Source organism: Petaurus breviceps, unplaced genomic scaffold (genome assembly GCF_028583685.1).
Source record: "Petaurus breviceps papuanus isolate PSGF00001 unplaced genomic scaffold, PetGlider_PUasm1.0 191, whole genome shotgun sequence".
Lineage (NCBI taxonomy): Eukaryota > Metazoa > Chordata > Mammalia > Diprotodontia > Petauridae > Petaurus > Petaurus breviceps.
In genome coordinates, this window is record NW_027185811.1 from 2,680,209 (window position 1) to 2,705,501 (window position 25,293).

General features: G+C 39.7%; 1 protein-coding gene across 1 annotated transcript in view; it reads left to right on the top strand.

Annotated features, from left to right (window-relative positions):
- The first annotated feature begins 364 nt into the window (after positions 1-364).
- The window catches only part of FAIM2 (Fas apoptotic inhibitory molecule 2), a 68,904-nt gene continuing 43,975 nt past the window's right edge, over positions 365-25,293 (top strand). The window contains exons 1-5 of the mRNA XM_069092591.1: positions 365-503; positions 17,793-17,988; positions 22,301-22,404; positions 22,763-22,827; positions 24,567-24,620. Coding sequence (XP_068948692.1) covers positions 489-503; positions 17,793-17,988; positions 22,301-22,404; positions 22,763-22,827; positions 24,567-24,620 — 434 coding nt within the window. The 5' untranslated portion in view covers positions 365-488. The remainder of the gene's footprint in view (positions 504-17,792; positions 17,989-22,300; positions 22,405-22,762; positions 22,828-24,566; positions 24,621-25,293) is intronic.

Here is a 25,293-nt window from a genome sequence, read left to right on the forward strand (position 1 = left end):
AGACAAACATCAGCTGATTCGATTTCAATGAATTACTTTCTGTGGCTGCGGGGGAACGTTATCCCTGGCTCCTCCCCTCACTGTCCTCTGGCTCCTCCTCCCTCTACCCTTAGGAGCTACCCTCCATCCCCCCCCCCTTCCACTTGGGCTGCTCTGATGTCTGGTGCTTTTCCCCCCTTAAGGGGGGGGGAGTGTTGGGGGGTGGAGCGGGTAGACCGCATCATTCTGAGTAACGGGGGGACAAACATGACTTTTTCCCTCCCCATACCCAAAGCTGCAATTTCTCACCATCTAGAATCCATCCCCAGACCTGCCCCCCCCCCCCCCCCCCCCCCCCCCCTCTGGTACAGACATGGTACGCTCCCCAGTCTCGACCCTGAGCTGCAGTGGATATTGCTAGAACCCACGCCGAAGACTGAGCTGGCGGCTGCAGTGACCTGGGCGGCTTTCCCTGGCCCCAGGGACACAGCTCCCCTCGAGACTGCACCATGACCCAGGGAAAGGTACTTTGCGGCCCCCATCCCCAAATCCTCCCCATCCCCTGAAATTCTCTAAGCATCTTCACTACAGCTGTTTGCTGAGGATGTAAGAATAGAGAGCAGATGAAAGGAACCATTTAAAGCTGTAGCACCCCCAAACTGGGCTATCTGGGGGCTGCCACCTTCTTTTCTTTCCCCTCCACCAAACCCCCTCCCCAGTCTATTCCTCTCAGCCGTGTGTTTGGTAATGACGACCCCAAGGGGCAGTGCCATCTGTCGCCTCTACCAGGACTACGCCACTTTGTACGCTTTTCTACTCTTCTCTCTCACACACCCTCCTCCCTGTTATCTCCCAACTGGAGGCCTCTGTGTATGATTCTGGGCTGGGGAGGGGGTGTTGATAGATCTCTTGCCTGTCGTCATCATTAAACTGGTCAGGTGTTATTAGTTTGTTTGGGGGTCTTTGGGAGGGGTTGAGGAATGAGCTGGATGAAATGTCTTCCTTTCCCTAATTTAGATTTAAGTTTGAGGCTTTATTGGGGGCTCAGAGTCTTGGCCCCTCCCCAGTAGGTTTATGTAACATTATCTGCTACAGTAGTTATACAACCAGGGATTGCAAAATGGGTGGGTTGTTATTTAGTCTCCTGTCCAGGACTGATGGATAAATAGATAAATAGACCTAAAGGCAAAACCCTTATGCACCTCCTTTTCTCCCAAATGGTAAATAGTACTAATAGCGTTGTTGTCAAGTACCTCAAAACCTTTCTATCTAGCCCTGGTCCCACTTTTGAGCTCATCGGGATTTAAGATGATGTCATTGTGTGATGGCATTACCTGTTATTGGTTAGGTAGACTTTTGAGGGCCTCCAGATTAGCTGAAGCCAGAGTTTAGGTGATACTTAGGTACATATAGTGGGAAGAGGTTACTTGGGGGGGGGGGGGAGGTGGACTAGCTCTGGAGAAAATGGATGTTATGTAATTATGGATTGTTGTATTTATCTTTCCCATATCTGGAGTGCTCTGGAGCGTGCTAAGGGTCTGGAAAAAGATCACTCTGGGGGTGATCCTTCTGGATTGGAGAAGAAAGAATAGATCCATCTAAACCAGTAAGAGGGAATGAGGTTGCAGAAAGTAAGAGGAAGTTATCTGTACTAGGTACTAGGGCTCAGTTTGGGATACTTGGGGTTCCTAGGACCTTATTCTCAAAGGCTAGGAAATAGTTCATAGGATAGTCTGGCTAGAAGGGGCTTTAGAGGTTATCTATTCCCTCCTCCCCCATCATTTTACAAATGTAGACTGAGTCCCTGAAAGGTCACACAGGTAGTCAAAGCAAGGATGTGAACCAGATGATCTAATGACAAATTCAGTTCTGTTGTCATTGCATCAGGCTGTCCAATGGAAATAAAATTTTCCTCCACACTAATCAATAGACTTCCTCTTTCCCATCTTTAAAAAAATTTTCAATCATTTTATTTCTACATCACTTTCTGAATATTCCCTTTCCCCCTCTCCTCCCCAGAGAACTTTCCCTTCTAACAAAGGCTTTAAAAAAAAAAAAACCCCACAAAAAACCCAGTTCAGCAAAACCAACACACTGACTGCATCTGCAACATTCCAGGCACATAGCACCCTGCATCTCCAACAAGAGGAGGGAGGTGCATTTTCTCACTTCTTCAGAGTCAGCCTTGGTCATCATAATTATTGTTGTTCAATTTCAGTTTGTTTTTCTTTTAGTATATGTTCTTATAGTACATGTATATATACACATACATACATACACATATATACATATGTATAGTTTTTTTATTCTACTTATTTTACTTTTCATCAATTTGCATGAGTATTTTCATTGTCTCTGAAACTTCTCATGTTTAAATTTTTCCTATCAATCTTTCATCCTAGATCTCTCTTTTTTTGTGGCTAAACTCATTTTCATTTTTGTATTAATATCTCCAGCTCCTAATTCATTTTTAATTATTCTATATTTTCCTTTTTATCTTCATCATTCATTAAGCCAGCCCTGAGAGAACATGAATGTTTCCCACAATTAGTTTTAGTGTGCATGTGTTTTTTTCATTTAAGTAAATTTTATTCTTAATGAATTTAGATGCTATTTCATTTGGTGCATATGTTTAATATTGATTTTGTTTCATTGTCTATAGTAGCCTTAATTCTAATGTTATGATCGATGTTTATCACTCTTAACATTGTGAACTTTTATTTTTTCTTTTGGTAACATGATTATAATTCCATACTTTTTAGAATTACCTGATGTGTAGTAGTTTTTCCGGTTTCTTATTTTTCATTCTGTATTTTTACTTATTTATTTTATGCAGCAAATTGTTGAGTTTTGTTTGCTCGTTCCTGTCATTTCTATTCTCTTCTAGTCTTTTCATGAACAATTAAAATTGTATAACCTCTTCACATTTAAAATGAACATGAATGCTAGGATTATATTTTCCTACCCTTATTTCTTTTGTATTGATTTTTATCTCCTCTTTGAAAAACATCATTTTTTTTGTACCTGTGATTAGTTTTGCTTATAATAGTTTAATGCTAGGCTTTTCCCATAGCTTCTTTTCCTACCTTGCCTCTTCCCATTTACCTTTCCTACCCCAAGTTCTTTGAATTTACTTCCATTGTTTCTCCTTTCCTTCATTTGACCCCTTATTTTAACTCTTCCCCTTCCCTCAACTTAATTAAATGTTTTGTGGTATCTTTATCAAAGAAAATTTTATTGACTTTGCCCTCTTCCGCATTTCTATCTCTTTCTAGTCTCTTCTGAATTATACTAGCTTATGTCAGTGTGCTTTCTTGAACTTTCTCTATTTTCTCAGTGTCCCTTATGAAAATAAACCTCCTGGAGTTTTAGATTTGAGCACTATCATCCATCCAATATCTGTGTTATTGCTTTTGTATTTGTATATTTGTGACCAGGCATTGCGCAGAACATGTTCAGGGGTCCTCTGATTGTTTCCAGACAACCACTTGTGCTTTGGGGATGATGACTGGTTCAGTACTGCTCTGGTATGATGCAGAAAACCCTGCGTCGTCTCTCAGGACAACTGCAGTGGGCAGGGCGCTGTGTCAGTTAAAAAAAGGAGATATAGCCTATTCTATTCCTTCAACTTTCTAATATTTGGAAAGTAGTTCCCCCTGTCAGTAGACTTCCCAAGAAAGGGTGGGGGGAGACTAAGCCCCCCAACTAAGACTAAGTTGGAGACTAAGCACCAAGTCAAACACAGGGAATCTCTGCCTTTATGTTCTATGCCTTAATTTTTATTTTATTTTGTTTTGAATGAAATCTTTTCCTAATTTATGTCACTTATTGAAATATCAGTTAATGAAGGAAGCAGTGTCATGTGGTTGGAGTCATTATATCCTAGGTCATGTAGCCTAGTCTTACCCCTTGCCCTTACAATGACTTGTTCATTCTTTATTTTCAAAGAGGACCAATGACATCACAGGGTCATGTCTTGACCTTGCAACTCTGAAAACTAGGTTATCATGTCTCTCTGGGTCTATGAGCCCCCTACCATCTTGGGAGCTCTGAGGACATCCTCTCTCCTAGGGTTTGATCCAGTTCTGGGAAGTACAAGCATTTTTTTTTGGAGGGGGGAAGGCAGGCAACTGGGGTTAAGTGACTTGCCCAAGGTCACATGGCTAGTTAAGTATCTGAGGCCAATTGAACCCAGGTCCTCCTGACTTCAGGGCTGGTGCTCCACTCACTGTGCCATCTAGCCATCCCTGTACAAGCATTCTTTAGAGAAGGTGGTCTCCAATTATTATGTCCATTACCTCTAGAGGAATGCCATTATTAGTCCCATATGGTAATATTTTAGTGAGATTTATTCGTTGTCCCCTCTAGAAAAAGACCAACTGGACAGTCCTCTCTTTCCATCTTTTGCTCCTATACTACTTTCCTTACAGCAACCCCACCCACACCCACATCCATATTCCCACTATTGTTGAGAGACTAAATAAGATACTATCCATTCTCTTCTCACCAAAGGCAACTTAGGAGCTGTATCTCTAGTTCCTTTTTTTCTATTCCTTACCTTTCAAACAAGGTATTTCCTTACCTTGCTCAAACAATTTTCTACTCTGTCATCCCTATCATAAAATATATTGATTCACTTATAGGGGAGAGTGGGACTTGATCCCCACAATATTCATTCAGCTTTTCTTTCTTTCCTTCTCCTTTTAAGTCTCTTTAGGTAATTTTTTTCCTTGATGGCATTTCTGTTCTTTCTTTTACCTGTTGGTCCAGTTTCTTAAAAAAAAAAAAAGAAAGGCAGGAGAGAGTTTATTTCATTGCTTAATCTTTTCTTGATAATTATACTTATTTACCTTTCCTTTGTTTTTCTTGTTTAGAGAATTTGCAAGTCAAATATTCTGCTTCCCTCTGGATCATTGTTTGTTGATTTGTTGTTGTCTTTGGGTTCTTGGTAGGAAAGACTCAAATGTCTCTTTTTTTTTTTTTTTGCCTTTTGGGGGGCAATTGGAGTTAAGTAACTTGCCCAAGGTTACACAGCTAGTTTTTTTGTGTGTGGGTGTTAAGTGTCTGAGGCCAGAACCGAACTCGGGTCCTCCTGACTCCGGACCGGCACTTTACTCACTGGGCCACCTAGCTGCCTCCCTTTTTCTTGAAGAAATGACCACTCTTCAATAATGATGAGGCCTACCTTATAGGATATTTTATTTAGGGATGAAATTTAGGATTACAGGTCTAGGGCAGGAAAGAACCCTAGCCATCGTGGTTAATCAAGTGTTAAGGTCCAGGTGTGTGATTGTAAGTTCATTGTTCTTTTTACCATATCATGTGGCTTCCCTTGAGTTCTTTTGCTTTTTAGAATATGCTATTCTGTTCTTTCCTCTGATTTACAATAAGAAAAACAACTTTAAACAGCTTAAAAACTTTGACCAATGTAGTGACCAAACACAACTATAGATGACTGAAGATAAAGTATGTTTCTCATCCCCTGACAGAGTGGTGAAGGAAGTATACATTCTGCATGTATACATTTTTGGATTGCTCAGTGTGTGGAAGTTACAAGGAAAGTTAAAAAAAAAAAAAGACCTCGGGGCAGCTAGGTGGCACAGTGAATAGAGCACTGGTCCTGGAGTCAGGAGGACCTGAGTTCAAATTGACCTCAGACACTTAACACTTACTAGCCATGTGACCTTGGGCAAGTCATTTAACCCCAATTGCTCATCCTTCCCCCCCAAAAGAAAAAAAAAACCTCTTTGATGAAGGTAATATTCTGGGGGGGAGGGGGAGGTGATAGTGATGAAAAGAAAATAAGAAGAAAGAAAAAATAGCATCAATGAAACTTTTTTTAACGAAAGAAGACAGAAAGAAGCTTAGAGAGATCAACAAGCAGGATAGGTTTTCAGTTCATGTGTTGATATTCTCAAAGACAAAGCTGGACATAATATGTCTTATCACTAATAATTAGACAAATGTTTCAAATTATAATAATTCTAAGGTTCTATCTCATATCCATCAGATTGCCAAAGATGACAAAAAACTAAAATGACAATTGTCAAAGGTATATGGGAGGATAGGCACACTAATTTGCTGTTGTTTGAGCTGTGAGATGGTAAAACCGTTTTGGAAAACAATCTATCCCCAAAGTCACTAATCTGTATGTAACCTTTGACCCACTGATCCTGCTGCTAGGCATATATATCCTATAAAGGTCAAAGATAGAGGAAAAGAACATATATATGCAAAAATATTTATAGCAGTTATGACAGAACTTGAAACAATGGAAATGTGTGAAAAAAATTTGAATTTCATGCAGTGAATGCTATAGCTAACCAAACCTTTTTAAGTAAACCTCATGGTTTAGTGTTCTTCATTGTAAGGAATCATGGTATTCTGAGAGCTTAAATTGGTGAAACTTGGGAGAGTATTGCCACGTGAACAATTTCCCCTCAATAGGAGTAGCCATGTTTGTTGAGTTCAAGGTCTGATGTGTTTTGAGGTTGGTACATATATGTAATAGGTAAGTATTTTTTTATTTTGCAAATACTATACTTACCTTACTATGAATGCTGAGTAAACAAAATTTATATTAAATGTATTAGGTGAGGTAATAAGGACAACCCACCTAATCTACTGGGCTGAACAGAGCATTGCCCATGAATCTAAGCATGTTCTTTGGTCCTTTTCTTCAGGATATCTTATCTGATCTCTTAGCTTCTTTCATGAAAATTTTTATGTAGACATTTGTTAAGGGATATCGATCTATAATTTTGCTTCTCTGCTTTGACTTATTGTGGTTTCACTTTAAGACCTTATTTTAATCATTGAAGGAATTTGGAAGGATACCTTCTTTTCCTATTTTTGCAGACATGGGTGATACCCCTTTCCTTTTTAACTCTCTTCCTCTTGCCATGGGCCATCCCAGAACTCATCCAGGATAGCCTGGTGATACCTACAACCCATTATAGCTTTGATGAGTCATGATTCCATTCCTTCAAGTGAAATGGAGAATCACTAGACCTTACTACTACATCTTAAGAACCTCCTTTAATAAATGTGTTTTGATTAATAATAGAATTAATTGTACTTTAAATTGTGATTTAAATGTTTGACAGAATTCAGCTGGAAATCCAATTTATCCTGAGTTTCTCCCTGCCCTCCCCCTCTTTGGAAGTTCATTTAATGCTTATTCAATTTCTTTTCCTTGACTAAGGTGTTTAACTTCTTTATTTCTTATTCTTTTAATCTGAGTATTTTATACTTTTGTATATATACATGTTTCACTTAGAAGTTTTTGTTAAGATATAATTGGACAACATTTTTTGATAATTTATTTTTCATTAGTTGGGGATACTTTTTTCTTTTTTTTATATTATCAGTTTGGTTTTCATCTTTCGCTTTTTTAAATTAAATTGGATAATGTTTTATTTAACATTAGGGTTTTTGGGGAGTTTTTTAGGGCAATTGGGGTTAAGTGATTTGCCTAAAGTCACACAGCTAGTGTGTGTCAAATGTCTGAGGCCGGATTTGAACTCAGGTCCTCCTGACTCCAGGGCTAGTGCTCTATTCACTGTGCCACCTAGCCACCCCAATTAGGGTTTGGTTTTTTTTTTAGCAAAACAGTTCCTGGTTTATCTTATTCCTCTTGCTTTTTGTTTTAATTTTATTATTTTCTCCTTCAGTTTTTCAGAATTTTTATGTTTTGTTTTTAGCTAAAGTTTTTGGTTTCCTGCTTTTCTAGTTTGTTTTAAGTGTATGCTTCATATTGACTTATTCTCTTTCTTTCTGTTGATGAAAGTGTTTAGAGATATAAATTTTCCCCTGAGAACTGCCTTGGCTTCATTCCAAAAGTTTTGATATATTATGCTGTTGTCATTTTCTTTGAAATTATCTATGTATTCCTATTATTTGTTCTTCTCCCCTCCAGTTATTTTGGGTTAAATTATTTAACCTAATTTACATTTTAATACTTTCTATGAAGCTCCTTTATTAATTATAGTTTATATTGTGTTATATAGGTCAATAAAAGCTGTTTTTGGTATTACTGCTTTTCTGAATTAGTTTGAGATTTTAATCCCAACACAAGGTTTCACAACGTGGAGTACTTGTATTCTTGGGGGGATGAGAAGATAGTCGAAGAAATTAAGAAAATATTTAATAAATAACTACTAAAGGCTTCCTTAAATAACAATATTATCCTATTTAAATATTCCAAAAAGTAGTCGTGTTAATGAAAAAAAAATGTGGAATGGAGACCAACTAAAAATGTAGTTATGTTCTAAATAAAGATTTCTTTATTGAAAATTAATTAATCTCTTTATTTATTTCATAAGACATGATAGACTCTAGAATTTATTTCCTTTCAGATTGAATAGGAGGTATGGGGACTAAAAAGTTGGGAACCCAAGCACATGGTCAATTTTTGTTAATGCACAGATGAGAAATATGTATTCTCCTGTCTAGTCTCATTCAATAATCACCAAAGATCTACCAACTTTTCTTAAATTCTTTTCAAGCCCTTAACTTCTTTCCTGTTTAGCTTTTTGTTTGATTTAACATACTGACATTCAGACATACCAAAAGGTATACATTGAAGTCCCTAAATTACAGTTTTGATGTCTGTTTGATTCTATAATTTAGTTAACTTTTCCTTTAAGCACTGTTATTCCATTCAGTACATATGTGTTAATATTGACATTATTTTGTTTTCTATGTTGTCTTTAATTATGTTATAGTTTCCCTCTTTATCTTCCTTAACCATGTCTGCTTTTACTGTTGTCTTGTCTGAAATCATAATTGCTATGCTTACTTTTTTGAGTTCACCTGAAACATAATAAATTCTGAGTCAGCCCCTCATTTTAACTCTGTGTGAATTTTTATGTTTCAAGTATGGTTCTTGTAAACAACACATTGCTGGATTTTGTTTTCTAATCTATTCTGCTACCTTCTTACATTTCATGGATGAGTCCATTCCATTCGTGTTTAGGATCATGATTGTTAATTGTGCACTTCCCTCCATCATATCTTTTTAGACATTTTCCTTTCTTTTATCCCCCCTCCACCTTTACAAAGCAGAAAAAAAAAAGTGGTGAAAGAGAAAGAAATGTGATCAACAGTAGTTATCTGTAATGGAAGTGATCTGTTTCCATTTCACTGCCCCTCCTCTCTTCCCCTTGCCCAGAAACTGATCACTGGTTCTTATCTTTTCTTTCTTTACTTATCATTCTCCCTTATGATCTCACTGTCTGATGATAAATTTCTTTTGTTTGTGAAGATTCCCTCTCTGACTTATTCTCACTCTAAAAACATCCTTTCCCTTCTCTCTGTACCTACCTGTTTCCTGTTGAATTTAATGTTTTCTACACCAAACTCCTTGCATGTTTTCTGCCCTTTCTAAGTATTTATCCTTCTACTTGTTTCTTTCAGATCTCTTATTTCACTCATTATTTTTTTTAACTTTCTTTTCTTCCAAATCCTCTTGTTGTCCTTAATGGCAAAGCCATTTTCTTTTTTCTTTCTTTTTATTCCCCCTGAGTTCTTGACCGTATTGTTGTGGAATTTCTTTCTTTTTCTGAATTGGATTTTTTTATGTCTTTGGATCTATAATGATTCTTCCAAGTGGTGGGGTCTTCTGTTTAACCATGTCTCAGTCCTCAGTTTCTGAACTGGGGCTTTGTGCCAGAACCAGGTAACATACACTACACTCTTGGTTGTCAGACCAAGGGGTCCTACACTCAGTTTCAGGGGGTATCTTTTATGCCCCCTTATGGGGGACCTTATCAGGGTCATAGTGTTGTGATTTCCATGACTTTATGGAACATTTAAAGTCAGAGTGCTTCAGACATCCAACACCCTGGGGTGTGCCTTAACCAGAGCCCTTCCAGTCCCACATCTATGGTTAGAATGCTGATGATTTCTAACCTCCTTGGAGCTTCCCATCTGGGTCTTTGGTTCCCACCCCTCCCTGGGGAATAGAGCTCAGCAGGCTTCAGGTATCTCTGGAGGATCTCTAGTCAGAGCTCTGGTTGACTCTACTAGCATTAGCCACTATCTACCTGTAGCAGCAAGCACCCCAAGCGTCCTCAGGGTTTTCTGCCAGCACAGGTTCTTGGATCTGCTTTGTTAAAGGAAAGCAACTCAAAATGGGTTAACAAGCTTACTTTAATCACTCAGACATATATCATTTACCTCGTTCAGGGGAAAAAGGCCAGCACCCCGAACTTCAAAGTATACAGGCAGAATTATCAAGACAGAAACAGATCAAGTAGACAGCTTTCCAAACTGTCCAGCCATTACATCCATACCCAATCAACATCTGGGTTTCAACATCTGGGTTTTTCAAAGGGGGGGGGGCCCTCTGGACAACGGCTTCCCGGAATCTATATCAAATCACAGAACACTTCTCAAAGTGAGCCCCAAAACAAAGCCTCAAATCTGGGCTTATATAGCCTTCTCCTGGCTCAGAGAATGTAACAACCTTATTGACCAGCTGGCCAATCAAAAAGTATCTACTGAAAAACAAGCCTCCCACCCCAGGCTCCAGGTGCACTTTAGCCTAGGGGCAGGGAAGATCTTTAAAATTTACATTCCCATCACACTACCCTTTCTCAGTGACCACAGGCTACTTCTGATCAGTCCTAAGCTAAATAAAGGAGCTTGCTCCTATTTCTCCTTAGAGGTCTTTATCATTTTGCAACTTGGTACCCTGTTCAGATCTTTGCCATAGTGTACATGGGAGAGTTAGACTTCTCTACAGACCTTGTGTAGCACCTTCTTTACTGAAGGTCTGACCCACTTCCCATTCTAATTCTTTTAAAAGATGTACTTCCCTTTTGAACCATTCTAGAATTTCTTGTAGTTGTTCCATGATATCTGGGGAGTCTGAAAAATATCATTCTTCATTAGGGATTTTTGGTCCTTTTTCTTCATACTTGGTACATTGTCTTCTGGCATTGAGACAGCGAGGTGATGCAGTGACTAGAATTCTGAACAGCAAGAAGACCTGACTTCAGATCCCGCCTTAAAACTTACTACATGACCCTGGCAAGTCATTTAACTTCCATGTGCCTCCGTTTCTTCATCTGTGAAATGGGGATAAGAGCACCTATCTTACAGATTTTTTGCAATGCCTTGCAAATTTTAAGGTTTTATATAAATACTTGCTAATATTTTTTCTTTAATTTTTGCTCATTTTTCTTCAGTCTGAGTTTTATTGTTTCTTTACTTGCTTTAGAGCTAAGCCTGTACATGTCTTACAACCTTTTTCTTGTATTACCAGAACAATAATTTTTTTCCTGCTTTCTTTCTTCCTCACTCTTTTCCCAGAGGCTCCCATTCAGCTCCTTCCATTGCTGTGTAGACTTTCTAGGCTGTACTTCCTCAGTTTCCTCAGTATGAGGGGTGTTTGGGCGTGGCAAGATCCCTTACAGGAATATACTCCAGGATAAGGACTGATACCAGCTGAGTTTATGGTCCCCTTTCTTTCAATCTGGAAACCTTTTTCTCTCTACCTGGCTCTGTGCCCAGCTGTGTCTTTGTCCAATCTTGCTGATAAATTTCTTTGCTTCTCTCTTTCAGTCTTTTCCCCAAATGAGTCTGCTTACCTATTTAAATAAAATGTCTATAGTTCTCCTTTTTACCAAAGTGATACAGATTCAGTTCTCTGACTGGAGTAAGAGGACCAGGATTCAAGTCTTGACTGAGTTATTCAAGGGACACTAATGAATACTACTACTCTAGTGACCATGGGCAAATCATGTAATCTACCTGGGCCTCAGTTTCCTCTAGCTCTCTGCTTCCATGATCTAGCTTTCCTGACCAAGCTCACCTCCCTCTTGGGAGGGATAAAACCCACCTGTTCTAACACCTTCCAGGTGAGAACCAGATTTCATCTAGGGTAAAACCTCTACCTAAGCATCCTTGACACTGAGAGCTCCACCTCTGCTTAAGACCCTCCAAGGAAGGGGTTCTTAACTTTCTGGTTTAGAAATTCTTTCTGTCTAACCTGAATTCCTTGTTCTGTAGATTCTAAGCCTATTTCCTCTTGTAGTGGTGTCTTCAGAGGCTTGATGATGGTTTGGGGCTGATCCTCTTCCTCTCCCCAAATCTTGAGTGCTCTGAGCTGAATCAGCTCATATATCTTTAGCACTCACCCTTAGGCTTATTCTTTTATAGCATGAGTTAATTTGGGTTGAAGTGACTGAATTTCTGAACATTACTTGAGGTATATTCCCTACCTTTTTTCTAGAGGTTCCCTTGGAAGAATAATTAAGGGAGCATTAACAAGTCATATATTGGGGCTCAGAGGAAGGATGAGTCCTTGGAAAAGGGAAAACCCCAGGCCCAGAACCAATTGTCCTTTACCTTATGTGATTCAGTTTGTGAGTCAGTTCTGAGACTGCAGTCAGATCTAAGTTCAAATTCCACCCCTGACGTTGATCACATTTGTGACCTTGGGCATGTCGTTTAACCTCCTCAAACCTCAGTTTCCCAATCTGCAAAATAAAGGAGTTGGACTCTGGTCCTTTCTAGCTCTAAATCTATGGTCGTTTTCCCCCCTCATCTTTCTTGACTTCTGCCTCTTCTGTGGCTCACATATCTGTCATCTTTCTTCCCCTCGGTTCTTGCTTCTTTTTCTCTTCCCATCTTCTTTTGCATTCTTCCTCCCTATTCCCTTCATCTTCCTTTCTCCCATTACTGAATCCTAGAATCACAGAATTGGAAGGAACCTCAGACCCAACCTATATATGAAGGATATCTATTCTCTCTAGCATCCCAACATATTGTCTTTCATCCTCTGCTAAACAGGGAATTCATTAATCTAAAGACAATCCATCATCTTTCCAGTCTCTTTTTCACTCCCCGTCCTCTTCCTTTTTTTCTTCCTCCTCTTTTTCCTTCTTTTCTCATCTCCCCATTTCACAGTCTTATAGACAAAACACTAAACTGACAGCCAGATCACCTTGAGTTCTCCAGATTCTACTCTGTGACTGACTCTCCTTGGATTCTATTTCTCCTTCTATAAAATTGGAAGATTCTTGTGGTGAAGAGGAAAGACCATCAAATTTGGAATCAAAAGAACAACTTGTTTCAAATCCTGTCTCTGCAACATGTGTGACCTTGCTGAAATCACCTAACATCTCTAGACCTCTGTTTTTTCATCTGCAAAATTAGGAGATGATAGACTTAATCTGTAGGTTCCTTTCTAGGTTTTACTATGTGATCGGATCTAGTATGAAAATCTGCTGAGGATAGACTTCTGAGTAAGCAATAAATGATTGTAACTCTCCCATATTCACCTTCAAACAACCATAAAATAGCTCCCCCAAATGAATTCTGGAAGAGTTATAGCCATCAAAAAGATGGGGTGAAACAATCTTTTAGCCCAAAACTCTTGAAGATTGACAAGAAAAGTCTGTCTCACTTGGGTAAAAGGGTAGTACATTCCAGGACAGGAAGCATCCCAGCAAACCAGTGGGAGATCCTGAATTCCCATGTGGTGGAGCAGACAAATACCAACAGGACCCACCACATGCCTTAGGGTAGCCAGGGAAACCAGCAAACTCCAAATCTGGGAACCTCCACATGCTTCAGTGCAGCCCCAGATGTACAAACACCCCACTAGGACCCCAGCTCAGCACCAGGAAAGTTGCCAGACTCCTGTGGGCTCCAGCAATACCAGCCACCCCCTCAGCGCAGCACCAGATACAAGGATCCCTTGGGGACCTCATGGCAACATCAGCACAACACCAGGACCTGTAGCCACTGGCACAAGAAGCCTGAGAAAGAGCCCCTTCCACCCCAGGTGTAAATCCCATATTTAAAAGAAAGGCCAATAAAAAAGGAAGAAAGAAAAGATGAGCAGAAAACAGAACAAAAAAATCTGACCATAGAAAAGTATTATAGCAACAGGGAAGACCATGACACAAACTTGGAAGAGGACAACAGTATCAAAACACCTATGGGCAAAACCTCAAAGAAAAATAGGAAGTGGTCTCAAGCCCAAAAAGAACCCATGGGGGCAGCTAGATGGTGCACTGAATAGATCACCAGCCCTGGAGTCGGGAGGACCTGATTTCAAAGCCTTGGAAACTTGACATTATTAGCTGTGTGACCTTGGGCCAGTCACTTAACCCCAATTGCCTTGCCTCCCTCCTCCAAAAAAAAAAAAAAACAAACTCATGGAAGAGCTCAAAAAAAGAGCTTAAAAATTATATGAGAGAGGTAGAAGAAAAATTGGGAAAAGAAATGAGAGTGATGCAAGAGAATTATGAAAAAAGAGTCAACAGCTTAGAAAACTTCTTAAAAAGTAGAATTTGCTAAATGGAAAAGGAGATAGAAAAATACACTAAAGAAAACACTTAAAAAGTACAGTTGGGCAAATGGAAAGGAAAGGACAAAAGCTAATTGAAAACGACACTTAAAATTAGAATTGGGCAAGTGGAAGCTTCTATGAAGCATCAAGAATCAATCAGACAAATTCAAAAGTGAAAAAATGGAATAAAATGTAAGCTATCTCATGGAGAAAAGAACTGAACTGGAAAATAGATGCAGGAGAGACAGTATTGGAATTATTGACCTACCTGAAAGCCATAATCAAAAGGAGGATTTGGACAGCATCTTTCAAGAAATTATCAAGGAAAACTGCCCTGATGTCTTAGAACCAGAGGGAAAAATAGATTTTAAATTAATCCACCAATCACCTTGGGAAAGAGATTTCAAAACATAAACTCCAAGGAACATTATAGTCAAATTTCAGAACTATCAGGTCAAGGAAAAATACTACAAGTGGCCAGAAAGAAATGATTCCCGTATTGGGGAGTCACAATCAGTATTACACAGAACTTTTCAGGTGCAACATTAAAGGATCAGCGGTCATGGAACATGATATTCCAGAAGACAAAGGAGCTAATACTACAACCAAGAATCACTTACCTGGCAAAACTAAGCAAAATACATCAAGGGGGAAAATAGTCATTCAACGAAATAGAAGGACTTCAAACTTTCATAAGAAGACCAGAACTAAACCAAAAATTTAACTTCCAATATCAAGACCCAAGAGAAGAATAAACAGGTAAAAAGGAAAAAGAAAACATAAGGAATTCAGTAGGGAAGATGATACATGGGAAGATGATAGTTGTAATTCTTTAAAATTGTATCACTAATAGTATAGCTAGAAGGAATATACATAGACAGAGGGTATGCATATAAGGTGAATTTAAGGGAATGACAGAAAAAAATTAAGAGATGAGAAAGAGGAGTACCATGGGTGCAGAGGAAAGGGAGAGGTAGAATGGGATAAATTATTTCACGTGAAGAGACTGAAAGACTTATTACAGTGGAGGGGAAGACTGGAGGATGAGCAATGAGCATCACTTGAACCTTCCACTCATCAATATTGACTCAAAGAGGGAATCATGTACACAATCAATGGAATATAGAAATCTGTATTTTTGACTTTATTATTGACTTCCAATATTTCTCCACCACAAAAAGGATTGCTATAAATATTTTTGCACATGTAAGTACTTTTCTCCTTAGCGGAATTGCTCAATTCCAGGAAGTAGGAGGGGAGGAGATCAAGTAAAGGTTGGGGGGGAAGGGGACTGACAGAAGGGAGGGAAGATCAGGGGAAGTGGTAGCCAAAAGCAAAACACTGGTGGAGGGAAAGTGTGAAAGGAGAGAGAGAACAGAAAGAAGGAAGAAAAGGATGGAGGGAAATACACAAGTAGTAATCATAACTGAAATGTGGATGGGATGAACTCTCCCATTAAATGGAAGCAGATAGCAAAGGTATCAAAAAAGATAGCAAAGAGATCAAAAAACAGAATCCTGTAAGCAGCTGGAGTAGAATCTATTATGCTTCGGTTGAAGTAAAAAAAAAAAAGCAGGGGTAGTAATTCTGATATCAGACAAAGTAAAAGCAAAAATAGACCTAATTAAAAGAGATAAGGAAGGAAACTACATTTTGCTAAAAGGTACTATAGACAATAAAGCAATATCAATACCAAACATATATGTATTAAGTGGTGTAGTATCCAAATTCTTTTTTTTTTTGGAGGGGGGAAGGCAAGGCAATTAGAATTAAGTGACTTGCCCAAAGTCACACAGCTAGTAAGTGTGTCAAGTGTCTGAGGCCGGATTTGAATTCAGGTCCTTCTGACTCCAGGGCTGGTGCTCTATTCACCACGCCACCTTGCTACACCTCCTATCCAAATTCTTAAAGGAAAAGTTAAATTAGTTACAGGAAGAAATAGAGAGCAAAATTATGCTAGTGGGGGACCTCAACTGTCCCTTTTCAGAACTCAATAAATCCAACCAAAAATAAACAAGAAAGAAACAGAGGTAAATAGAATATTAGAAAAGTTATATATTACAGACCTTTGTCATGATATGTCAGACATAAAGGATGACACCAGAAGCAACTTAGCAAAGCAAAGAATAGTCAAATCTATGTGGAAGGGAAGAATTCATGACCACACAAGAGATAGAGAGCATTACAAATATAAAATGGATAATTTTGGTTATTAAATTTAAAAACTTTTGTACAAGCAAAAATAATGGAACCAAAATTAGAAGGAAAGCAGAAAGATGGGAAACAATCTTTACAGCAAGTGTCTCTGATAAAGGCCTCATTTCTAAAATATATAGAAAATTGAGTCAACTTTCCAAGAATACAAGCCATAACCCAATTGATAAATGGTCAAAGAATATGAATAGGCAATTTTCATATGAAGAAATCAAAGCTATCGATAGACATATGAAGCTCTAAATCACTTTTGATTAGTGAAATGCAAATTAAAACAACACTGAGGTACTACCTCACACCTGTCAGATTGGTTAATATGATAGAAGAGGGAAAGTGACAAATGCTGGAGAAGGGTTGGGAAAATTGGGACACTAATACACTTTTGGTGGAATTGTGAACTGATCCAACCATTCTGGAGAACAATTTAGAACTATGCCCAGAGGACTACAAAACTGTGCATACCCTTTTGATTGAGCAATTCCGCTAAGGAGAAAAGTACTTACATGTGCAAAAATATTTATAGCAATCCTTTTTGTGGTGGAGAAATATTGGAAGTCAAGGGGATGCCTATCAATTGAGGAATGGCTGCACAAGCTGTGGTATATGAATGTAATGGTATATTATTATGCAGTAAGAAATTATGAACAGGCAGATTTCAGAAAAACATGCATTTGTACAAACTGATACAAAGTGTAATGAGGAGAATTGGTAAGACACTGTACACAGTATCAGCAACGTTGTGTGATGATCAACTATGAATGACTCAGCTCTTCTCAGCAACACAATGATCCATGACAAGTACAAAGGACTGAAGAAGGAAAATGCTACCCATATTCAGATAAAGAACTGATAGACTCTGAATGCAGCTTAAAGCATATTTTTTTCACTTTATTCTTTCTTGTGGCTCTTTTTCCCTTTTGATCTGTTTCTTCTTTCACAACTGTGACTAATATGTAAATATTTTTGATATATATATATATACATATACATGATAACACATGTATAGACTATATCAAACTACCTACCATTTTCGGAAGAGAGGAGGGGAGGAAGAAAGAAAAATTTGGAACTCAAACTCTTGTAAAAATGAATGCTAAAAATTTTCTTGACATGTAACTGGGGAAAAAATAAAATACTATTTTTTAAAAGGAAATAGAAAATGGTCTGCTTCCCCTCCCTCTCATTCCCCAAGGAACAAAGTGATATAAGAATTGTGCTGTGTGTGTGTGTCTCTGTCTGTCAAGACATGTTTCTCCTTTCCTCCTTAATGACTGACTCTGCTCATTTTCCACAGGTTTCTGTGGTTAACAAGGCCCCTGGGACGGAGGGGCAGCAACAGGCAAATGGAGAGAAGAAGGAGACTCCATCAGCTCCCTTGGCCCCTCCTACTTATGAGGAAGCTACCTCAGGGGAGGGGCTGAAGGCTGGGGCCTTCCCTCCACCAGCCCCAACTGTACCCTTTCACCCCAGCTGGGCTTACGTGGACCCAAGTGAGTATCCCCAAACTGGAAGGGTGGTGAGACCTGACAAAAATTTAGAAAGAAGTAGTATGGAAGCAGTCTCCTGTATCATTGTTATAATGGTATCAATTAGCCCCGGTTCCTAAAATTTAAGGTAATGGAAGGAGGGCACAGACATAACTGCTTCTGTTCTTGAAGAGGCTGATCAGAAGGGCAGGACAGGTAGACAGAACTAAGGACCAAACTAGGAATTGCTAATCAGGGTATTGGATCCCTATCCAAAGTGGGGAAGGGGTAGGAAAGAGAAAAGAAGGAGAAGAGAAGGTTTTTCTAATACAGAGGAGTTCATCCAACAATTCTGGGAATGATGAGTCCAAAAGAGAGAAGACGCCGTCGTAGGTAAGGATAATGGCTTGTGAAGATTCAGAGGTGGCAATGGATAAAGTATGGATACGTGTTTGGGATTTTGAATGGTTGAAAGGCCAGCAGGGAATCATGGGAGTTGACTAGATTAGATGGCACAAGGAAACAGGACCTGGGCATAGTGTCCTCTAAACTATTTTCTGGTGACATCTCTATGGGGTTTTTGTGTGTGTGTATATGGTTTTTTTTTTTGTTTTTGCTTTTTGGAGGGCAGTTGGGGTTAATTGACTTGACCAAAGTCACACAGCTAGTCAGTCAAGTGTCTGAGGTCAGATTTGAACTCAGATCCTCCTGATTCCAGGGCCAGTGCTCTATTCACTGTGCCACCTAGCTACCCCTGGTGACATCTCTTAATGTCTTCATTTTCTTTTGAATTTCCCATATCCAGCCTTATATTCTTTCCCAGAAAGGGCATTTCACTGGGATAGATAAAAGACTTGGTATTTCTCTAGCTTCAATATTCTGGACTAGATGGGTTCTGCAGCCCAGACCCAATCTCTGCCCTGGCTTCTTTTGTCACACTGTCCTATGACCTGCTCTCCTTCCAGATTCTTACCTTATTCTTTCCTGCCCACAGCTTCAGCCCCAGATCCATGAAATAGACAGAAAGGTACTCAGAAAGTACCTGAAGGTTCCCTATGACTTCCCCTGTCCTCTGCTCAGTGTAAGGGGAAAACTGGGGACTAGGGCCTCTGTGTGGGTCAATCCAATCCAAAGGATCTGTTTGCATAGAAGACACCACAGAAACACTAGAACCTATCACCTTCTCCTCCTCCCCACCTCTTCCACTTTTTGTGACCATTCCCACTCTCATCACTAGTCTTAACTAAAGGAGTTAGGGATTAAGGAGAGAAAGAGGATTTGGGAGAAAGGGGAAGGAAGTAAATAAGCATTTATTAAATGCTTATTATGTTCCAGGCACTGTGCTAAGCTTTTTACAAATATTATCTCACTTAATCCTCCCAACAACCCTGGGAAGTAAGTGCTATTATGATCCCCATTTCATAGTTGAGGAAACTGAGGCAGACAGAGGATAAGTGACTTTGCCCAGGGTCACACAGCTAGTAAGTGTCTGAGGTTGGATTTGAATGCAGGTCTTCCTGACTCCAGGCCCAGCTTCTCTCTTGGCTTAGATGCTGAAGAATGGGTATAGGATAGCCCCTTCATCACGTAAGAGTGAGCAATATAGGTCTCTGATTCTACTTATTGTTGGAAGGAAAAGAGAGGACAGTAGAGAGGCTTAGAAATTAAGGTTTCTAAGGACTCCAGAATTGCCTTAAGGGGTAACAAGGAGTTCCTCCAGACCTGCCTTCTTCAAATCCTCCTATTTCAGGATATACCCAAGACCATTACTGGGAGAGCAGATTCAGCCTTGAGGAATGGACAAGGCAGAAAAGGGCTAGAAAATTAGTCCACTTTCTTCTGAACCGTTAGGTCAGCAAGGTTGGATGAACTATAATCCCTACCCCCACCATAGACACTTGCCCTCATCAGGCCCCCAGCTACTTGAGTTGGGGGGCATTTGAAAAGCTTTCTGTGGACCTCCTGGGGCTTGGAAAGAATGCTGCCCATATTTGAAAATCACCCAGTCCCCGAGCTGATCCTACCTCACCATATTCTTGACATTATCTCTTAATGATATATCCACTAGGAGTTTCTTTTGGTCTTGAATTCCACAAGGAGAATCAAGGTAATTCTGAGGTCAGGATGTAGTGTTCAACTATCTCCAGCACTCTCCCTCACTGAGGACTAACTAATCCCAGGAAGTTTGGGGTATGCTGAAAGAGTGTAAAGTTTAGATTCACAAAGTTTTGGCACTTACGGAACTTGTGGTCTATTAGGACGACATAACCCATATACAAATAACTAAAATAAAAAATGATACAGAAATGCAAACAAAGTGATATCTTAGGTCCAAGATGGGGATGGTTATTTACTATTGACTCTCAGGATTGGGGAAGACATCTTTAGCACTTAAGTTGGTGAAAAAAGGAAGAACATTCCAGGCATATGAAAAAGAGAGGATAAAGGCCTAGAAACGGGGAAATGCACATTGTCCCCAGGGATGGCCCACTGTACCATCTGGCTGGATTGTACAATAACATAGAGAAAAAGGACTGTATAGCGGTGGGAAGTCATTTTTTAGTAAAAGAGTAACATGAATAGATTAATCAATCAGCAACCATAATTAGTGCCTACTGTGTACATGCAGGGTACAAAAAAGGATACATCTGCCATGGTAGGAAGGACAGATTTAGTCAAGGGAGAGAATGGAGACAGAAAGGACTGTCAGCAAATTACTGCAGTAGTCATTTAGTTAGAAAGTTAATATGAAAGCCAATGAAATTGACAGAACTTAATAATAATAATTAGGGCAGCTAGGTGGCACAGTGTATAGAGCACTGAGCCTGGAGTCAAGAAGACTCTTCTTCCTTAATTCAAATCTGGCCTCAGATGCTTACTGGCCATGTGACCCTGGCCAAGTCACTTGACCTTATTTGCCTTAGTTTCCTCATCTGGAAAATGAGCCAGAGAAGGAAAATGGCAAATTTTTGCCACAGAAAAACCCAGATGGGGTCATGGAAAGTCAGACAAGGCTCAACAACAACAAATAAAAATAATACATCTATATAACACTACTATGTGCCAGGCACTATGCTAAGTGCTTTACAATGATTATCTAATTTGATCCTCACAACAGCCTTGGGAGATAAGTGCTGTTATCATCCCCATTTTACAGATGAGGTAATTGAGGCAAATAGTAAAGTCACAGAACTAGCAAGTGTCAGAGGCCAGATTTGAACTCAAGTCTTCCTGATCTAAGAGCCAGCGCTCTATTCACTGTGCCACCTAGAACTTGACAACTGATTGACTGAATATGAGAGAGGTAGGAAAGAGAAGAGTTGAGAATAACTCCAAGGTTACAGGCATGAAAGATTGGGTGAATGGTGATATCAGTGATTTTTTTTTTTTTATAAGTACCATTAGAAGGAGTGGTGGGAATTTTTTTAGGGGAAAGAGAAAAGGCTTGGCTCTGAATGGGTTGAATTTGAGAAACTGTTGGAGATACAGTTGGAGATGGTTGTGGAAGATATAGATCAGGAATATGGTAGGTGCTTAATAAATGTTTGGTGAGCCACAGCGTGCAAGGACTGATTTTGTTAGGCTTAGCTCTTCTCCACAATGCAAGGACCTAAAACAATTCCAAAGGACTCATGATGGAAAATGCCAGCCACATCCAGAGAAAGAACTATGGAGTCAGAATGCAGAACGAAGCAGACTATTTTCTTTTTTTGTTTTGTTTTATTTTTTTTCTTTTTCATGCTTTTTCCCATTCATTATAATTCTTCTGTGCAACATCACTAATGTGAAGAAGTGTTTAATAGGAATGTATGTGTGGGGCCCATATCAGATTGCAAGCCATCTCGGGGAGGGAGGGGAGAAAATTTAAAACTTATGGAAGTGAATCTTGAAAATTAAAAATAAATAATTTAATTTAAAAAATAAATGTTTATTGAGATAACTCCAAGAGTGAGATCAGGGATATAGATTTGAGAACCACCTGAATAAAAGTGATGGGTCCAAGTCTATTGGGGGAGGTAGGACGTACCAAACACACAGAACAAAAAGTCAAAGACTGATAAAGCAATTGTAAAGCAGAGCTCTGGATGTCAGTGCTGAGCAGAAGGAAACTGGAATCTTGGGAATGATGTTGAAGTCAGGGAAAGGTTCTTCAAGAGGGGCTCATGGAATAGCATGTAAATGAGGGAGAAAGGGAAAAGGGTTTTCAAAGAAGAGTAATGAACAGCCTGTTTGAAAGTTCAGGGATAGGGCTGATGGAGAAGCATGGGGAATAAGGACAATAAGGAATAAGGACATAAAGTCAGCTGTGCTCCATGATCTAATGCCTTCTCTACAGATAGCAGCCCTGGCTATGGAAGTGGTGGGTACTCTGGAGACCCTGAGATCTTCACCACCTTCAGCTGGGATGATCCTAACGTGAGAAGAGTATTTGTCAGGAAGGTAAGTAGTCCCTTTCTCCATATCCCCTTTCCCATCTTTAGGGAAAAACTGGATATTTAATGTTCTGTGGCCCTCCTCCTTTCTCCAAGCTGGATCAGCCCCTTCAGCCTTCCCTCAGTGGGCCCCATGTTTCGACCCCTTTTTGCTTCCTACGACAGTTCCCTTCCCTTTCCAGTATCTCCCAGAAGAGTAAGGATCTGTCTAGTCCAGCTATTCAGGTCTTGGCTTGTGTCACCTGTTCTTAAGACTGCATGGAAAGTTAGCCTCCCATCTATAACTCATGTGGGTAGGCCTAGGCTTGCCAGGTCATTCCCTATTGCTCAGTACCCCTTCTTCCTTCTACCTTCTTTCCTCATAGGTCTACTCCATCCTAATGATCCAGCTGCTAATGACTGTAGGAGTTGTGGCTCTCTTTACTTTCTGGTGAGTCTGGCCTGTGGGTTCAGCTTTTCCTTCCGCCAGGGGAAGAAGACAGATTCCTCATGTTTGCTGGCGGGTACCACTAGAGCAGACACATAGGCACAAAGCAGTGAGAAACATCAGAACTTGAATAACAACAATAATAATAGCTACTAGTATTTATGTAGTGCTCTAAGGTTTGCGGATATTATCTCCTTTGGTCCTCCTAATAGCAACCCTGTAAGGAAGGTGCTGTTATTGTTCCCATTTTACAAATAGGGAAATTGAGGCTGTAAGAAATTAATGGACTTGCCCTGGGTCACACGGCTAGTAAATGTCAGAGGCAGGATTTGAACTCATGTCTTCCAGATTCCAAATCCTGTACTCTACTCCCTGTGCTACCTAGCAGCCTCCTTGAAGAAATTACATGGTAGAGTGCTCTCTTTTTCAACGTTCTTTGTGTATTGAAACTTTCATGTCTGTCATTCATAATAAGAAATGAAATTTTAAAGAGAATCAGGATGGGGAGGAGGAGGGTGAACAGTTAAATCAGACTAACTGGGGGTGGCTAGGTGGCACAGTGAGTAGAGCACCGGCCTTGGAGTCAGGAGGACCTGGGTTCAGATCCGGCCTCAGACACTTGACACAAAAATAAACTAGCCATGTGACCTTGGGCAAGTCACTTAACCCCAATTGCCCTACCATCCCCCTCCAAAAAAGCAAAAATTTTTTTAAAAATCAGACTAACTGAAGAGCATTCTGAATCACTGCTACTCCTGGTGATACAAAGGGTGAATCATGGCAAGCTTATATTCTCCTAAACAAATTCTAATAACAGATTTGACAAGACTGAGGGGAAAGCCTGGAGAAAACAGTATGGATATATTCTCATATAATAAAAGGTTCACAAGGGCCCTGACTTCTGAACTAAGAATCTATACCACTGGAGCGGCCAGGTGGCTCAGCAAGTAAGAGCACTGGCTCCAGTGTCGGGATGACCTGGGGATCAAATCCAGGCTCAGACACTTAGCACCACACCCAGAAATAACTGGCCATGTAACCTTGAGCAAGTTACTTAACCCCGATTGCTTTAAAAAAAAAAAAGAATCTATAACACTAACAGATTTATAAAGGATAAAAATCATTTCCTTACTGATGCTTAAGCACTTCCTATTCTGAATTTGTTTATTCAATTATATTCTTCATTAATTCTTTCTTTGTTTCCTCCAAGAGAATCCTTAAGGTTTCTTAAGGACCTGGGCTACTTCATTTTTATCTCTGTATTTCCAACACATGGTATAATTCCTTGTACATAGAAAGCAGGCAAGGAATAAATGGTTTCTGATCAGAAAAAAAAAAAAGAAAAGAAATTAGATGGTAGAGGTGTAATAAATCATGTGACAGGTCTAAAATATATAGCTAGCTCTCTTTCACTCTGGGGAGGAACTCTGTATCTTCTCCAAGTTTAGTGCCAAAGGAAGGGGCAGGTGTGTTTTGGAGGTCCAAGGGGAAAGGCCTGAGAGAAAAAGGTGGGCAGGATCTTTTCTGGCCCTAGAATTACCTAAATGGATGATCCAGGCCCAGGACTCAGGCTTTTTGATCCATGCCCACATTAGGCATCTCAAGTAGCAGTCTAAAAGAAAGCCAGGTTTGAGAAATATTATCTATGGATCTTTATAAATGCCTTTTTTAATGGGGCTTGAGACGGGGGAAAAGAAATAGAACATATCTAATCTTTATCTCCCTTTCTCTCTCTCCTGCAGTGAACCAGTCAAGATGTATGTTCAGAGCAACCCAGCCTGGTACTGGGCATCCTAGTGAGTACAGCAAGTGGGCCTACTCCTGGATTGGGTCAGGAAACCATTTTCCAGGGGCTCTAGACATAGAGACCTTGATCCCCCAGGAACTCCCAAACTGTCTCTCACTACCTAAGAGGTGTCAGACACAGAGAACCAGGTTCTGATGAGGGCCCAGCACATATGTTCTCTGGAGTATCCCATGACCTCTACCATTAGAGAGGGCCTGGACCTTCTCCTTCTCAGAGAGATCTGGACCAATCAAAGCCCTCAGAGAGGTTCTGGTGGCAGAAATTGGAAACTCAGCAACACTGATAATGTAGAATCCTAGGATTTCGGGCTAAAAGGGGACCTTAGGAAGTGGTTTCCAAATTTTCATTAATTTTTTGTGAAACATTGTCCATCTTTGTTATGATCAAAATGGCCACGCTTCTTCCATGTTTTTCATAAAACAACATTTACAGATAATTTTATTAGTTCCTATTTTATTCAAATAAAATTAAGAATTTACTACAGTTTTATAACACAAAATTTATAAAACACCTAATAAAAAGAGCTTACCAAATAACAATCATCGTACTGAGTTCAATTGTCACAGGCTCATAGGTTAAAAGATAAAAAGGACCTTAGTGGTCATCGCTCATTTTACTATTAAGGAAACTGAGGCCCAGAGAGTAAATGACTGGTCTAAGGT